General features: G+C 55.3%; 1 protein-coding gene across 1 annotated transcript; it reads right to left on the minus strand.

The window, feature by feature from the left end:
- Positions 1-421: 421 nt before the first annotated feature.
- On the minus strand, positions 422-5,328 carry LOC133629522 (ubiquitin carboxyl-terminal hydrolase 42-like). Its single transcript, XM_062020176.1, has 9 exons — positions 5,142-5,328; positions 4,594-4,704; positions 4,411-4,513; positions 4,195-4,262; positions 3,970-4,040; positions 3,588-3,670; positions 3,227-3,338; positions 2,797-2,937; positions 422-475 (listed from the first exon to the last, which is right to left on the minus strand). The coding sequence occupies exons 1-9, from the start codon at positions 5,326-5,328 to the stop codon at positions 422-424; spliced, it is 930 nt and encodes a 309-aa protein (XP_061876160.1).
- Between the last annotated feature and the right edge of the window lie 12,624 nt (positions 5,329-17,952).

The raw sequence follows: 17,952 nt of genomic DNA on the forward strand, positions 1-17,952 counted from the left end.
TTTTCATCATGAACTGGCAGCAAGTGTGTGTGTGGGGGCCTCAGACTCTCTCATCTCCATTGAGTGAGGTTGTTGCAAATGTGCTGGGGCAGAAAAACTTCTCTACACCAAGTTAGATCAGCAGAGACATCCTTTATGTGACGATGTGCCGGGGACACGGGATGGTTCCCAGAGAGGCTGGAAGCTCCTCGCTTCTGCTGCCATCGGTGCAGGGAGGGAAGGCCCGTGCAGGAAAAAGCCCCCGTGATCCCTTGTGCCCTGCAGCGCTGCTCCCGAGGGCCACCCCCAGCAACTCCTGGAGGGCCGCCGGCGCGGCGCTGCTGCCGTACCGCAGCTGGGCAGGGTCCCGGCACAGCTCCATCCGTGGCCTCCGCCGTGGCTCTGAGCCACGTTCAACGGGGGCCCTTTGTCCCTGAGGGCTTTAGTGCCGCACTTGGATGGTCGTCTCCATCCGGCAGATTTCCTCTTGTCCAGTCTAGGAGGGGGAGTTTGCGACTTGGTGGGCACCTGGCACCCAGCCAGGGCTAAAGCAGCACGTTTGATCACAGCCCCGTGCTGCAGAGCTGCTCCTCCTTCACTGCCTCCGCTGATGTTTCTTTTTGGCAGCCCTGAATATGAGAAACACATTGAACGTGATCCTGAAGGGCCCTGGAGCTACTTTGTTCCTTGGGGCTTCATCACAACATGGAGGACTTGCTCTCCTCTTTCTCCTTGCTGAGCTGCAATAATCAGTGAACTCCACGAAACGGCTGCGGAGATCACGGCCCCGCGTCGCAGATCTGCTGCTCTCTCTCTGCATCTGCTGAGTTTCCTCCTTGGGTGTGGGAACCCCCTTGGAGGGGACCTTGGAGGACCCTGGAGCTGTGTCATTGCTGGGAGCATGGCCAAGAATGTCAGGACTGCTCTTCCTCTTTCTCCACCTTCCTGCTGAGTGCTCATAGTCCCCGGGCTCAACGCTCCAGCTGTGATCACCGCTGCCCCACTGTGGGGATCTGCTGCGAGCCCTCTGCCTGGCGCTGCTGCTCTCATCGGGGGATGAAGGGCTGTGTGTGTGCTTCTGTCTGTTGCTGCCTGCTGTCTGCTGACCAGACAGCGCAGCACCAACGTGTTGGCCGGGGCCTGAGCAGTGGCATTTCCCGCTGCTGGGTGTCCGTGGCCAGGTGAGGTGCAGACGGCCTGCACGTGCCACTGGGGCAGCTGCCTGGCTTAGCTGGCTTCTGCTGGCTGTTGCAGGGGAGCTGCTGCCCTGTGCAGAGTGCACTGCCGTGTCCTGCAAAGAGAGCTGTGAAAAGGTCCTGTCCTTTGCTCCTGAAAGGACCACAACTGTGGGGACTCTCCAGAAGCTGTGCGAGGGGACAGCTCAGGCCCTCCCAAAGCCTCCCCTGGAGGGGGAAAGAAGGGTCAAAGGCCAACAAGCAGGATGCATCTAGGTGGGATGCCTTGAGAGAGAGAAGAGTTGTGGCTGTCAAGAAAGCTGCAGCGTGGGAGGGTGAAGAGTTGCAATGCAAGAGCCCAGAGAGAAACCCACTGTCCCTTTGGCGCCCTGAGCCACCTCACCAGAGTTACCTTGGTGTGTGAAGGCAGACCCCGTGCTCCTACAGAACCTGCCTTCTGGGTGCTAGACTGCAACAGCCTGAAGAAGGAAGAGATATATAATGCCATGATGAAGGAAGAAGCTCTTTCTGCAGGTTTCAAATCAGAGCTCCTGGGGAGAAGAAAAGACAAAGGATCTTGCTTTAGGGCTGTTCTGGACTGTTGAGTCATTTCCTTGGAGCAGCTTCTGCGACAGAGTGAAGACTTAACCAAGTCTACAAATGGGAATTGTGATTGGGGTCTTGCCACCAGTTCTGCCCCTGTCACAGCACGTCCTCATCTTTCTGCCCCCCACAGCCTCCATTCCTTAGACACATAGAATTACAGAAGGGTTTGGGTTGGAAGGGACCTGAAAGATCATGGTCCAACTCTCCTGCCACATGCTCTGGGCCACTTTCCTCTAGAAGAGGTTGATCAAAGCCCACTCCAACCTGGCCTTCAGCACCTCCAGTGAGGAGGCACCCACAACTTCTCTGAGCAACCTGTGCCAGGGTGTCAGCACCCTCAGAGAAAGAATTTCTTCCTAATATCTGACATCAATCTTCCCTCTTTCCACTTAAAATCATTATTCCTCCTCCTATCACTACCTTCCCCAAGAAAGAGTCTCTCCCTGTCCTTCCTGTAGGCCCCCTTGAAGGGCTCTTCTCTACATTAGCCAGCTGCAGAGAGTAGACAAGTAGAGGCTGACAGCATGGCAACAGCCCAAAGTCCAGGAAGGAAAGACGAGGACTGCGGTGGGAGAGTTCAGATTGCTCAGCACTGAATGCTACAGGGAGTTAATTAGCTAATTGTCTCCTAGGACACTCGGGAGGGATAAGAAGAAACACAGCAAGGCTGGGGAAAGGAAACATATTCTGGACACATTCTTGTAAGACTTGCCATTACCTGACATAAAACAGTAAATAGGCTTGCTGCCTCTGAACTGTATTGATGTCACAAGGAGTCACAGACTCATCATCCATCTTGTACCACTGCCCATTGCCAGCCTGTGAAGAAAGACGTTGCTGTCTGCAGAGGAGCTGCAGGGTTTCTCCACAGAGACCCCAGCAGACAGCTGTAGGAGCAAGAGGAGGACCAAGCAAATCCAACCCAGCTCCTAAGGAGTCCTTCTCCCCCCAGACCTGGGCTGCCAGGAGCCCTGCCCTGCCAGCTGCTCTTCATGGCACACGTCTCTCCCCTGCTGGGAAGGCTGTTGCTCGGTACCTTTGTGTAGCAGAAATAGTGTCCCGAGTCACACGTGGAACCGGCGTGCACCAGGACAGCGTATAAGCTGTAGACGAGCGGCTCTGCAGGCACCTCAGACATGTAGGGCCGAAGATCCAAGCGCTCAGGGTACCCCACAACCTACAGAGAGACCAAGAGGGATCAGAAATGATCCTGAACTACTAGATGCAATAGCCCCCAGAACGTCATGGTTTGGGTGTCAGCAAACTGCTCTGGGCCAAAGCCGTGCTCTCAGAGCAGAGGAGATGCTCATCTCCCCACGGGAACTCTGGTCTGCCCACGGCAACTCTCGTGTCCCCAGCAGGCAACGGCAAGAACCGAACATCAGCAGCGTGTGCAAGAGCATCCTGCTTTGGGGAACCTGCTGCTCCAGGGAGAGAAGGTTGTTGCCCTCCAGTTGTGTACATGCCTTGCAGATCTTCCTGCCAGTGACAGCGTCAAAGCGTTTCAGGCACACTGTGAGAACCCTGGGTGCACGATGGACTGTGACCCTCTTGGAGACGGCAGCCAGCTTGTCACACCTTGGAAGCAAGCACAGAGACCAGTGCCTAAATGCACCCACTTCTCCCCCAGGAAGGCCAGGCAAGCACTCATGGCTTACACAGCCTTGTGTCACTGTCAGCCTTAGTCAGTACCAGAAGGCCTGGTGACAAACAACCCGCCTCTCACTCCTGTGCAAGAAACCTACATGACAAGGCGACTTCTGCTGGAGGCCATGCAGCACCTTCACGGCAAACCTGCTGTTAAGATGGCATCAGGGATCATCTTACCTGCTACAGTGAAAGCAGTTTCCACCATCCAGCTGCTCTGGTTTCACAAAGTCCTTCAGAGCTGTGGTGACAGATAAGGCTGCCTGGAGGAATGAGAAAGGAGAGCCCTGGACTTGGAGCAACACCCTTGCCCAAACACTTACGAGAAGGTGACAAGGAGCCCCAGGCAGCTGACACAAAGGAGACCCCTTGGGAGCCCACAAGCAGTGTCCAGGGGAGGCAGAGAGAGGGTATTCTCCTCCCCAGAAGGACACAGCCGTTCTTCCCACGCACCACCAAGCTCTCTGGTGTTCACAGCACACGTTGTTGAGCCAACTGCATGGATTCCAGAAAGCAGCAGGGGCCTTGGGATACCCTGGAGTGCAATGATAAAGCCTCTTACCTTTATATCCACAGGGACATCCAGGAAGGCCTCGTAGGAATCAGAAACTGCATTGCAGCTCAGGCACGTGACTGGAAGGCAAGGGAAAAGGCTCAGCCATAGGGCAGGTCGAGCAAGGCTGCCAGTCCTTCCTACCCACTATGCCAGTCATACCAGCAGCTGTTCTCACCAGCTGGCAGAAGGACACAGACAATCCCAAGGAGAGTAATAGTCATGGGAAAGTACCTCTGGATCTCATCTGTCCTCCAAAGATTTGATGGACGATGGTGGTCTCTTCAGAGGCGGCGTCCAAGCTGGAAAGAAACAGCAAGGGCAGAGAGTTACCAGCTGCGTGGGACTGGCTTTGTCTGAAAGCCCTGAGAGTAGGGTTTCCTTGACGAGAGCCCATCAAGGAGCCCAAAGGGGCTGGGAACGTGGGAAAGGCCGTTTGCTTGTGCTTACTCGCTGATTCCTCTCAGACAAACTTTCTGCATGGCATCGACAGCAGAGCGTAGGAACTCGTGGGCATCTTCCTGCCTGCCCCGCTGGAATTGTTCTCCTATCACTAAGAAAGAAGTTAGTAGTTCTCTCCTCCAAGAAGGGAACAAAACCTCTAAAAGCAGCTTCTGCCGTGAAAGGACTTACGTGGAAGGACATTGATGAAAGCCAAAGGCTGGAGCACCTTGCCTGAGGAATGCAGGACCATGTTAGCATGGGCTTCCATTCTGCACATCATGCAGAAACCTTGCTGAAGACCTGAAGAGGGAGAGAAGAGGGAGGGCAGGAAGCTCAAGTCAGCCAAATCTCCATAGCAATGGGAAATCCGTCTGAGACCTGGGAGCTGTAAGGAGTCTCCACTCCTCCCCAGGTGTCAACATCCCCAGGAGCCCTGGACAGTTTAATGACTAGAAAACTTTCTTGAGAGAGATGCCAAACTGACACAAGTGTCTGTGCAACCAGACAAGAGAGTGGAAGTGAGAGGAACAAGAGAGCCAGGGCTAGAAAGAGGTGCCTTTCTGAAGAGGAGCACACCTAGACGGGAAAAGAGGCTTCTAGGCTTGAGTGTTCCAAGCACAGCAAGTGGTGACTTTGACCCAGCAGGGCTGCTTTTCTCCTCAATCAAATGCCAGGCTCTGGGAGCCCTTGAGAAGTGCCCAGGGGACTGCCAAGGAGATGTTCCTGCAAGTACTCACAGGACTGGCTGTGCTCCCGAGACAGCAGGTAGTTGGCCAGAGGCGGGGTGTGCGTCAGGCACTGCAGCACGGAGTTGAGGAAGCACGTGTTGCCCATGTTGTAGAGTCCTGCTCCAATGCTCTGTCCTGGCTGCCAGTCCATGCAAAGCTTCTCCGGGGGAAAGAGGATCCGTTCTGGTGGAGCCATTCCCTCGGCAATGACTGCACAGAGATGGAATTTGTCAGAGGATGTGACCACACTCTGACATCTTCAAGGCACATTCAAGGCTTTTGACACTGTCTCCCACAACATCCTCATCAGAAAGCTCAGGCAGTGTGGCTGGGATGAGTGGACAGTGAGGTGGATGGAGAGGTGGCTGAGTGACAGAGCCCAGAGGGTGGGATCAACGGCACAGAGTCGAGTTGGAGGCCTGTGGCCAGGGGAGTTCCAAAGGGATAGATTCTGGGGCCAGTCTTATTTAACATCTTCATCAACCACCTGGATGAGGGGACAGAGGGACCCTCAGCAAGTTCCCTGCTGGCACCAAACTGGGAGCACTGGCTGATTCCCCAGAGGCTGTGCTGCCAGTCAGTGGGATCTCGTCCAGCTGGAGAGTTGGGCAGAGGAACCTCCTGAGGTTCAACAAGCACAAGTGCAGAGTCCTGCAGCTGGGAAAGAACAACCCCCTGCACCAGGACAGGCTGGGAGTCGAACTGCTGGAGAGCAGCTCTGCAGAGACAGACCTGGGAGTGCTGATTGATAATAAACTAAATATGAGCCAGCAATGTACCCTCGTGGGCAAGAAGCCAATGGCAGCCTGGGGGCATGAGGAAGAGTGTGGCCAGCGGGACGAGGGAGGTTCTTCTCCCCCTCTACTCTGCCCTGGTGAGGCCTCATCTGGAGTCCTGTGTCTAGCTCTGGGCTCCTCAGCTCAAGAGGGACAAGGAACTGCTGGAGAGAGTCCAGTTCAGGGCCACCAAGATGATCAGGGGACTGGAGCATCTTTCATATGAGGAAAGGCTGCGGGAGCTGGGGCTGTTCAGTCTGGAGAAGAGGAAACTGAGGGGTGATCTTATTAACATTAATAAATATCTAAAGGGTGAGTGTCAGGAGGTTGGGACATCCCTCTTTTCTACAGTAGATAGTAACAGGACAAGGGGTGATGGGATGAAGCTGGAACACAACAAGTTCCACTTAAACATAAGAGAACACTATTTCACCGTGAGGGTGAGGGTGAGGGAGCCCTTGCCCAGGCTGCCCAGAGGGGTTGTGGAGGCTCCTTCCTTGGAGGTCTTCAAGACCCGCCTGGACATGTTCCTATGTGACCTGATCTAGGTGACCCTGCTTCTGCTGGGGAGTTGGACTGGATGGTCTCTAAAGGTCCCTTCCAACCCCCACCATTCTGTGATTCTATGATTCTATGATCTTTGACAAGTCGAGTTCTGTGGAGTGGGACTTGGGACACCCAGCTCTAACCTCCAAGCCAGAAACCTTGGGGACACCTAACACTGCTGAGGGCATTTACTGGGGAAGAAAGCGTTCTGGAAGAGAGTCTGTTCCCCTGCTGACGTTGCTGACAGTCACACCTCCCTTTTCCATCTTGTCTGCAGCAGTGACTCACTGTCAGCCTCTCCTTGAACAGCTGCCTCTGCCCTGCCTCTGTCTCCCTTCCAACCACCTCAGTCAGGGTGGGCTTCCTGCACCTCTTGGCTGAGCCCAAAGCCTCAGATGGTGCCGCAGCCCCACTTTTGACCTGTTCTACTCTGTTGTAAAGAAAGAAGGTTTAGCAAATAGGAGCTCCACCCTGGTCAGCCCAGAGAAATCTCAGCCTCGACATCAGGAGGTATAGACCAGCCTCTGCTCTCACCCCCTGTCTACCTGCTCTACAGTCTGTCCTGAAAGGTAAATCATAGTTACCTTTGGAAGAGGATGGTAGTTGAGGAGAAGTGAGGAGGAAACAACAAACAGTGTAAAAAAGCTGGAAGGCGAGTAGCGAGGGAAGGAGCTGAGTTGTCCCGAGGGCAGCACAACTGTCCTGCTGGGAGGCCCAACTGGCTCTGGCTGTCCCGCTGGGAGGCTTTATAGTCCCTGGCCAGCTGAGGTCACAAACGCCGGGTGGGGTCTGGAACAGCCCCTGTGTGACAGCAGCAGCGCACAACTTTCTCTGTCTCCCTTGGTGACGGCCACAGCGCTGCCCCTCCCCTGGGATGGCCTCTGGAATCACAGAAGGGCTGCAGGGAGGAGGCAGCTGGGCACCAAGAAATCCGCTCCACAGTGGCTCCCTGGGACACCAGCACAGAGGCTGGGACAGAGCAGAGACTGCGTGGGCAGCCCTGTGAGCTCTTGCAGAAGAAGGGAGCTGCAGGGTGCTGTGGAACTCACAAGCTGTATGTTTGTGATGTCAGGAAAGTGCCAACCAGGACTCAATAGCCAATGTGACTGTCAAGCGGGTGTTTCTGGCAGCGCTGGGCACACAGGGGTGGCTCCACCAAGTGTGTGCCCTGCTTAGAGCAAAACTTTCCACATGTCCCAGACTAGATCTGCATATTCATTGCACTTCTGCATGAGTCCTGCCTCAGTCTGCCCAGGCCACAGCTCCCTCACGCCTCCTTCACTGGGCCTCAGGGGCCATTGAGGATGAAGATCTGAGTCTTCCTCACAGTGTGTTTTTCACCTTTGGCTTCCTGGTGTTTGGCCAAACCACAGGACAGGCTTCAGCAGTTGCTTCTTCACTCCTCTCACTCTGATTTGCCCAAGATAAGTTCTGCTCTTGCCAGATAACAACAGGAGTGAGATGTGCTGCAGTGACAGCTTCTTGTGGCTCTATAAGATCAGCAATGTCCTGAAGCTTGTACTAGCACAAGGGAACAAGCTCCTAACGCCAATATTTCAGATACCAAACACTTACAAATGTGTTCTTGCAGATTTCTGGCTGAATGACGCTTCTGTGCTCTGAGGCTTCTGTAACATCTGCAATTCATTTGACACCTGGGCCAACAGCCTGTCATTGTCTGAAAAAACGCTGGGTTTTGGGTGATCTTTGCTCATTAGACTCTCATTATAACACCTAAACACAGCTCCATCCCAAAGCCCACACAGCTCCAAGGTACCATCAGCCCTCACTCAGCATGTGCTCTGCATTCTCCTCACCCCACACCTTTAAAAGCAAAGTGAGAGCATTACACAGCAATCCAGATGAAGGTCTGTGTGACCAGAGTCACTCCAGCCCCACTTTGAAGGGAAAGAGACTGTGAAAATGGCTTAAGAAAGGGGGCTGTTGGGGAAGACACCATCGTGAATCAGTCAGGGAAGGTTCCATCTCAGGCTGCCTCTGACTCCTGGGAGCAGCCGACGGCTGCACCTCTCTGCCGCCACAGGGACGCCGCTGGCTCAGAGCTGGTTGTGCCAAGGGCTGTCTGGGATAGCTCAGAAGTCCCTCTGCACAGTCGCTTCTCTCATCTCCTGCTGCACTATTCGCAGCCTCAACATCTGCACAAGCTTTGGCAGACGCTGTGTCCATCCCCAGCAGCCCACCAGCACCTGGGGAACCTGTTGCTGCCAGCAACTGCACCGTGGCTTCAGCTGGGTGTCAGAGTCACAGCGAAGCTGGGGAAGGGTCATGAGAACAGGTCTGATGAGGAGAGGCTCAGGGAGCTGGGGATGTTGAGCCCAGAGGAGGCTGAGAGGACACAGGATCGATCACTACAGCTGCCTGAAGGGGGTTGTAGTGACCTGGGGGTCGAGCTCTTCTCATTTTTAGCTTGCAAAGTGGTACTTTTTGGAAGAAATCCTCATTTTCACCATCCAAAGTGAGAGTTTTCTCTTCCAAACCCTCATTTGGGGGCCCATACCCTCCTTTTTAGCTTCCATTGCCTTCTTTGGAGGCCTAAGCCTCCATCTTAAGCTTTCAAACCTCACTTGGTGACCCAAACCCTAATTTTTGCTCCCAAAGCCCGATTTTCAGCTTCCAGACCTTGGGTTTAGATTTCAAATCGTCCTTTTCTACATCCAAACCATCATTTTTACTTTCCAAAGTCTCTTTTTTGTGTTCAAACCCCCATTTTATGCTTCCTAACCCTCATGTCTTAGCTTCCAAACACTCAATTTTAGCTTCCAAATGCTTGTTTTGTGGCCCAGATGCTCATTTTTAGCTTCCAAAGCCTCTTTTTTGCCTTTTTCAACCTTATTGCTTGGATCCCAGCCCTCAAGGTTTTGATTCCAAAGTCTCACTTTGTGGCCCAACAGTGAATGGAAGGAGCAGCCGGAAACCTGCTCCTGGCAATAGCTCAAGCTATTCCTGTTCCCTTGCCTGGGACTACAGCTTGGCTGCAGCTTGAGGTTTTGGTGTGGTGGTTCAAACTTGGCTGGGTCACAGGAGCCCACCAAGTCGCTCTATCCCTCCCCCTTCTCAGCTGGACAGCAGAGAGAGAAATAAAACAAGAGGTTTGTAAGGACAGGGAGATCTCTCAGCAATTAATGTCTAGGGCAAACCACACTCAGTGTGGGGAGAAAAGGTTTGATTTATTAATGAACCCTTCAAACTGAGCAGGGAGAGGAGACCTTCTCCTCTGGAGGTCTTCAAAAGCCACCTGGACATGTTCATAGAATCATAGAATCACAGAATGGTGGGGGCTGGAAGAGACCTTTAGAGATCATCCAGTGCAATCCCACTGCTTTGACAGCTAGTGTGTGTCTGTGGGAAATGTTTCACAACCAGTGTGTGAGCAAAGGTTTGATCCTTTTTAGCCCTGCTCAGTGTCAGACTTTTCCTGACAGTGTGAACAATGCTGTGCCTCTAGCAGAAGTTCTAAATTATGGCCAGTAGTGATTCCAGAGGCCATCCCAAGGAAGGGGCAGCGCTGTGGCCGTCACCAAGGGAGAGGGAGACCTTTGGGCACTGCTGATGTCACACAGGGGCTGTTCCAGACCCCACCCGGCGTTGTGACCTCACCTGGCCAGGGGCTGTGGAGCCTCCCAGCGGGACAGCCAGAGCCAGTTGGGCTGAGCTGCCCTCGGGAGGACTCAGCTCCATCTGTAGCTACTTGCCTTTGTGCTTTCTTCAACGACTGCTTGTTTGCTGCCCACTTCTCCTCAACTTCCATCCCCTTCCAAAGGTAAGGATGAACCAAATCTGCACCTCCAGTTCGATCTCTAGGCTGAGCTCTTGCCCCTGCCTAGGCTGGCCATGGCTATGGGAAGTGTTGCTCTGTTCTAGTTTAGATTGTGGTCCAAAAAGGAGGCTACAGAGGAGGGTTTGTGCCCAAACAGGAGGGTTTGGAAGCTCAAGATGGTAGAGCAGAGCTGAGAGTTTCAGGAGCAGCTGGAAAACTGCTCCTGGAAATACCTCAAGGCATTTGTGCCACTTTTGCCTTCCTGTTTCTTTCCCTGTGTCTATTTGAACGTGCTGTCTGTTCTCCTGCTAGATCCTGCTGAGGCTGTGTGCAATGTCTCTGCGCTTCTGCAGCGTGATCCCATACGTCGTGCCCGGAGCGCTGGCACTGCTGGGCTGCTGGTGGCTCTATTCCTCCCGCAAAGCGCAGGCCAGAGACCATGAGGAACCGGCCACAGCTGCTGAGGAAGCGCTGGAGGAAGGAGGCACAGAGAAGGAATCGTGGCCCCAGAGAGAAGCCTGTGTCCCTCAGGGACTCTCTTCCTCATTGGAAGAGGAATGCCCAGAGACTGAGCTTCCAGAAGTGTCAACACCACCAGTTGTGCCGAGCACCCAGGAGGATGACAAAGACAGAGAAGAGCCAGCAGGATGTGCAGGGGAAAGCAGCGTCCCTGCTGCTGTTTCTGTCCCCGTGCAGAGCACAGAGTGTCCCGGCAGCGCTGCAGCCAGCCCCGCACAGGGCTCAGGCTCAGGCGCCGACGCAGAGCAGCGGCCGGCAGCAGCGCCGGCAGCGCCAGGAGCCGGGCAGAAGCCGAGCTATGCCCAGATAGCTGCTGCGCTGCTGCCATCCCCGCAGGCAGAGCCCCGGGCTGAGGAAGCGCTGCCGGGTGCCGCGCGGGATGTGCCCGCTGGGCTCTGCCCGGCTGCAGCCGCCCCAGCTGATGCCCCTCCGCAGGCGGCCGGCGCTGCTGCCCCTGAGCGGGGGCTGGCGGAGGCGGCGGCAGCGGCTGAGCACACGGCTGCCAGCAGGGATGCTGCGGGGCTGCTGGCGGCGGGCAGCGACGCGCGTGGCGCGGCAGGTAAGGGCTGTGCCGGGCTGCTGGGCACCTGGCTGGGCTGGGGCACCGACACAAACGGCTGCTGCTCCACTTGGGGCAGCGTTTGCTCAGCACTTCTTGGACTGTCTTGCCTCTGCTGCTGGGGAAAGGGTCACTGGGTTTGAGGGGCTGCTGCTGAACTCGGGCCTCCTCCTGTTGCATTCCCAGAGGTGGGCTGGTTTCTCCCCAGGCATCAAGGGTGTGTGATGGGACTTGACCCTTCGTGACATCCTGGGGAACCTGATGGAGGAGCATCCCCATGGAATGCGTAGCAAGTGCTCAGTGTCACCTCTCTAGGAAAGGATCTCATTGCCTGGCCTGCTGTGTGGCAGCTGCACTGTGTGGGCTGTCTGAATGCTGACCTGTGTGCCTGTCTTGCAGGTGTAAATGGCTCTGACAAGCACTCGGAGGACACAGACGGTCCCGAGTGGCAGATTCTGACCCGAAAGAAGCATGGCCAAAGAGGAAAATCCAAGGTGGTTGTCTGGGCAATAGAGGTGCCAAAGGTAAGCAGCCACTGTCCTGCTCGTGCCTCCTGCCCTGCTCTACAGAGACACTTTCAGCTGTCATGGGGACCCAACAGGAATGAAGAAGAGGTGCAGAGATGGAAAGAAGAGGCATGTTAGAGCTACACCCAGGGCTGGTGGTTGGAGTCCTTCTCCAGCACCTTCCACCCTGATCTGTCAGGGTGATGCTCTGAAAGCCTTCAGAAGGCTTTGAGGGTTCACAGCTCCTAAGAGCAGGGGATGAATTGTGGTGCTTTCCACTGTGCAGGAGGGTCACGCTCCCGCTGCCTGTCCAAACCCACCCTGCAAATGAGCTGCAGGAACCAGGAAGATGGGCAAAAGAAGCCCCAGCGCTCAGTGGGGTTTGATGTACATTTCTCTCCTTGACTCTTGCTTTCTTGTCCTTCATCAAGGATACAGTCAGATACTTGATTGGCAAGCAAGGACAGTTTATTAACAGCTTGAGGAGAGAGTCTGGGGCCACAATTTCTCTCTCAGCGCTCCCTGATGTCGAAGACTACGAAGTCTGTCACATCAAAGGTAAGAGGAATGCCTCTTTGTTCAGAGTCTAGAGCGTAGCTTGGGGGCTTTAATTAGACTAGAAATGGCTTCAGTGGCTTGGCAAGGCCACGGCTTTTACCCAAGTGTTCTGCTCAGGGCTGTTCCAGCAGAGGGATGTGGCAAGTGGCCTGGGCCTGGGCACGTGCAGCCTCTGTTGTAGGGCTGGGAATGCATTTGAGCAGCTTTGGCTGCTGGAGCTGAAGCAGCCCCTTTTGCAGGATCCCTTTGGGCTTGAAGCGGCAGATAGGGGATGCTTCTCAGCGTCTTGTCTGGGAACGATGTTGGAGCAATTGGGGCTGAAAAGTGTCTGTCAGTGAGTTGGGTCTATACTGGAGGCCAGAGACGTTCCAAGTGGGGCCTGGGGCTCTGAGTTGCTCATGTTGGTTGGATATCAGGCTCTGTGTCCAATCTGTTCCAACTGAACTTGTCAGTGCAGCTCAGGAGGCTTCTGGCAGCTGGGTTGCTTCCCATGGCAGGGCTGGAGGTGTCCTCAGCCTACCTGTGCTGCTGACCTTGGGTGGGATTCTTGTCTTCCAGGCCTCTCCCATGAAGTTGAAGGAGCGCTGAGCCTGATTGGCAGGAGGTTCAAACACCTGTGTCTTGACAACATCTACCATCTGCATCCCCCTGCACCGGTGACACGTCCTTCTGTCCCTAGGACTGCAAAGTCCCAGACGCCTCAAGCGCTTGCAACACAGAAAAAGAAGAGGGAATAGTAGTAAATTGTAGTAAATAGTAGTAATTGTAGTAAATACACTACAAAATAAAGTCTAATGTTGCCAAAGAAAAACACGGGAAACAAAGGAAACTTGACAGAAAGTGAAGTACAGAAACTTGAGGGAAAGCCAGAGCCCCAGGCAGCTGCTGCCACCTGGACACGGGCTCTGCTGCCCAGGGGGGCCCCTAGTGCAGGGCTTGGCAGATGGCCAGGGAGCGGCCGTGGCACATGATGGGGAGAAGATACCGCTGTCCTGAAATGAAAAGGAGAGTCCTCAATGTGTGGGCAGCACATCCCAAGTAGGAGTTGTCCCAATTGTGCCAGTGGGAATTGGCCATAGCTTTGGGGACAGTGGTGAAGGTGACGTCCAGGTCCGAGAGGGAGAGGCTGAGGAGGAAGTCCATGGGAGTGGGGAGGGGGTGGTCACAGGCTACGGCGCTGATGACAAGGCCGTTGGCCAGGAGGGCAGCCAGGGAGATGCCCAGGCAGAGCCCAAAGGGCAGCAGCTGCAGCTGCCCCGTGTCTGCCAAGGGCAGGAGCAGGAACTGGCTGCTGCAGCTGCTGTTGGGCATTTGCTGTTCCTTTGAAGGAGAGCCTTTTAAAAACAGCAATGTGCAAGGAAAATAGAAGACAGACTCCTCTGAGCAAAGCCACTCCATTCTTCAGGTAATCACCCTCCCAATGAAATGCATTTCTCTGCTGTGGTGTGTGTTGGCTGTGAGGGGCAGGAGCTCTGCTCCTGTGCTGCTGAGGAGTCAACTTTTCTGTGTCAGGGGTGCTCTTTTTTGGGATAGAACTCACTTTTATCACTGAAAACTGGAGGAATCTTGGCACAGGACGTGGAAAGGTTCCTCTCTCTGTGCCTTAGTGCAGTCAGGAGAGCTGCAGTGCCCATTAGTCTTTTTCCTCTCTGCCCTGTGTTTTCCCTCATGCTGCCTTGAAGATGACTTCACACACAAGTAACTCCTCTAAAAGCATCTGGGCCGTAAGTCAAGCAGGACAGTCCTGTTGCAAAGGGCACTTCTGCAGACTCTGCTCTGTCCTACCTGGCGATGGAGCTGTTCTGGAGAAACAGGACACAACTCCTGCTCCAGAGAAGCAAAGGAAACAGGATCACAACAATCAGAATATCAGACCAATCCTAATGAGGCTGAGGAAGTGACCCTGACTCTGTCTGCAAGCCAAAGTGTGCTGAGTCCTGACACTCCCTGCTTTATCCTCCTCTCAGTGGCACAAATGAGGGATTTGTCTGCTCTTCAAATGAGAGGAGTTTCTATGTCCCATTGCCCAGCCAGACAACCCAGAGGTGAAGACTGTTAGAACAGGATCCTTCCCTTTCAGATAGCCCCTGCTTGAATATGTGCACTGGGAAATGTCCTGGAGCTGGTCTGGAGCTCTGAATGGCTTTCAGTGCTTTCTTCAAAAAGACAGAATTGCCAGGTGTAGGAGGGGAATTGCTGTGTTTCCTGAGAAATCATTGAAAAGATGAATGAAAAACAGTTCCTACACGTCTGTGTGAAAGATTCACCGAGGAGGGCAAGGGGAGAGCTCCCCAGCATGGCCGTGGCAACTCAGGATGGCTGCTGCTGCCTCGCAGATCTTGCCATGGGATGTTTAGGAAGGGACCAAACCAAGGCAAAGGGTGAGATCAGGTGGCTTCTGGAGGACAGAGGTTGGAAAACAGAGAGAAAAGGGGTTGAAAGGAGCAGGTCACACATAAACAGGGGTCTGATCAGTCCACTTCTGTGGCCTTGCCTTGCAGCTGATCACCACAGCCTGTCCTGCTTTCCCAATACCTGCACATCCGAGTGCTTTCTAGGGCAAGGGAGCTCTCTGCTCTAGGTACAGATGGAGGTCCGAATGCCAGCCCTTCTGAGTGGGAACTACAAGTCGTCAGGTCTAGTGTTCTCTGTTGGGGGCAACTGGTGAGAGCAGTGGGGGGGTGTGTGTGTGTGTGGTGGTTTGGCCCAACCAGCCCAGCAGCAGCACGACAGTCTCTCGCTCGGTGCCCACATCCACCCCCACCCTCGTTAGGATGGCAGAGGCCCCAGCGAAATGGCAGTAAAAAGATCACCAAGGTTGTTGTGGATGGAGACAAGGGCAGGGAGGGCTCGCTGCCAGTGACGGTCCTGAGCAAAACAGACTCCAGTGCTTGACCGAGAGAGGAGAGTAGGAAAGCTTATTCTACAAGAAATACGAAGGTGGGAGCTCTCCTCATTCGTGTGCAGTCAGTCTGCTGAGCCCAGACTCAAATAAAGGCTGCCCTGGGACCCCTCTACAGCAGTAGGATGGACACCTTGTGACTGGGTTTGTGGTGCCAGCTTTGACGTGAACAAGCCATTCTTCAAAGCTGGCCATGGTCAGGGAATCACGGAATCACAGAGTGGTGGGGTTGGAAGGGAGCTTTAGAGATCATCTAGTCCAACCCCCCCTGCTAAAGCAGGTCCATCTCTGTCAGGTCACACAGGAACGTGTCCATATAGGTTCCGAGAGCTCCAAGGAAGGAGCCTCCACACCCTCCCTGGGCAGCCTGGGCCAGGGCTCCCTCACCTCACAGGGAAACATTGTTTTCCTTACATTTCAATGGAACTTTTGTTGTTCCAGCTTCTTTCCATGACCTCTTGTCCTGTCACTGCCTACAAGAGGAAAAAAAGGGAAACCCCAGCTTCCTGACACCCACCATGTAGACGTTTGTAACTGTCAATGAGATCCCCCCTCAGTCTCCTCCAGACTAAACAGCCCCAGATCAGAAGAAAGCCCCCAGCCACAGCTCTCCTACTCCTCTAGAGAGGTCCCAGGGGAGCCTGTCAGCCAGCAAAGTGCTCCCTTGCCAGCTCCTGTGATGTGGGAGCTATGACAGAATCACAGAGTGGTAGGAGCTGGAAGGGACCTCTAGAGATCATCTAGGCAAGCCCTCTGCTAAAGCTCCCAACTAGATCAGGTCACACGGGAAGGTGTCCAGGCCGGGCCTGAGAACCTGCAGAGCAGGAGCCTCCAGAGCCTCCTGGGGCAGCCTGTGCCAGGGCTCCCTCAGCCTTCCTCTAAAGAGGCTTTTCCTTCGGTGAGACTACTTGTGTTGCAGCTCTTGTCCATCAGCCCTGGTGCTCTCCCTGGGCACTCCCATCCCGCCCCATCCCCTTGCCATGCAACTGTCAAAGTGCCAAAGTGCCGAGCTGCCGGCTTCAGTCTTCTTCCCTAGGGCGCGTCCCCCCCTGGCCCAGCCCCAGCGCCAAGGACACCCAGCCCAGGGCTGCGTCATGGGCTCGTCTTTATTGCAGGAGCCGTGGCGGCGCTGCTGCGGCGGCACAGCAGCGGTGCTGGCGGCGGCCGGGAGGCTCAGGCCCAGCGGCCGCGCGGCGGATCAGAGCCGGCCGGGCTCAGCCACGGCGGCGGCCGCGCGTCCCGCGGCGGCGGCTGCGCGTCCCGCGGCGGCGGCGGCTCCTCACGGGCCGCGGGCGCCTGGTCTGCCCGGCCCTGCGGGCTCTCTTGGCTCGGCGTGGGCCCCGGGAGCGGCGGCTCCTGCTGCGGCTCCTGCCGCGGCTCCTGCTGCGCGCGCTGCGGCTCCGGGCCCGGGCCATGCTGCCGCTGCCCGAGCGTGCTGCTCAGCCGCTGCCCGCGCTGCCGGCTCCCTGCCCCCGGCCCGCTTTTATAGGGCTGCTGGGGCCGGGCCCTTTGTGACAGCGGCACCTTCTCTGGCCCATCCACGCTCTCGGGCACCTTCTCTCAGCACTGACGTCACCAGGGCTGCACCCGCCGGGCTGCGCGTGGGCTCCAGCGCAACGATGGTGCTGACCACAGGGCATCCTACAGGGACCGCAGGGAAAAGACACCACGGCAGAGCCTGTTTGCTGTCAGGACTTGTGACCCTGTGATGGATCCAGGCTGGAGCAGTCTGTCCCTGAAGGACTGCTCTCCTGCTGCGTGACCCTCGCTGGGGCAGGGTGTGAGGAGCTGCCCCTGTGGCAGGCCCCAGGCTGGAGCAGTTGGTGAGGAGCTGCAGCCCAAGGGAAGGAGCCACGCTGGAGCAGTTGGGGAGGGACTGTCTCCCGTGGGAGGGAGCCCACAGTGCAGCAGTGGGAAGTGTCAGGAGGCCTCCCCCTGAGAAGCAGCAGCATCAAAGTGCATCTGTAATGAACTGACCCCAACTCCCACTCCCCATCCCCTGCGCTGCTGGGGGGGGAAGGAAGGAGAGTCCTGGGAAGAGGAGGGGTGGGAGGAGGTTTTTTTAAGATGATTTCATTTCTCACCTCCCTGCTCTTATTGTTCCTTTAATAAATCACACCTTTTTCTCCCCAAGTTGTTTCTGTTCTGCCTGTGATGCTCATTGCTGAGTGATCTCTCCATCCTTATCTGAACTCACAAGCCATTTGTTATCTCTCTCTCTCTCTCCTGTCCAGTTTGGACTTGGTGGGCACTGGGCTAAACCACCACCCAATGCCTCTTAGTAATGAGTCACCCATAATGAGCACCCGTCGCTTCTTGCTACGGTGCCCATTACCTGTTGCTGGTGAAGCAGCTGATGGTGAATTGTTTGCTGGGGTTTCCCTTGGATCCAGCTTGCTCATCCAAGTCCCTTGCCACCAGTGCCTCACACTTATTTGTAGTTACACGGAATCTTAAGGGTTGGAAGGGACCTCGAAAGCTCATCCAGTCCAACTCCCCTGCCAGAGCAGGGCTAACTAGAGTAGGTTACACAGGAACTTGTTCAGGTGGGTTTGGAATGTCTCCAGAGAAGGAGCCTCCACAGCCCATCTGGGCAGCCCCTTCCAGTGCTCCCTCACCTCAACAGGGAAGAAGTTTTTCCTTGTGTTTCTTTGGAACCTCTTCTCTTCCAGTTTG

The sequence above is a fragment of the Colius striatus genome, unplaced genomic scaffold (genome assembly GCF_028858725.1).
Source record: "Colius striatus isolate bColStr4 unplaced genomic scaffold, bColStr4.1.hap1 scaffold_59, whole genome shotgun sequence".
Classification (NCBI taxonomy): Eukaryota; Metazoa; Chordata; class Aves; order Coliiformes; family Coliidae; genus Colius; species Colius striatus.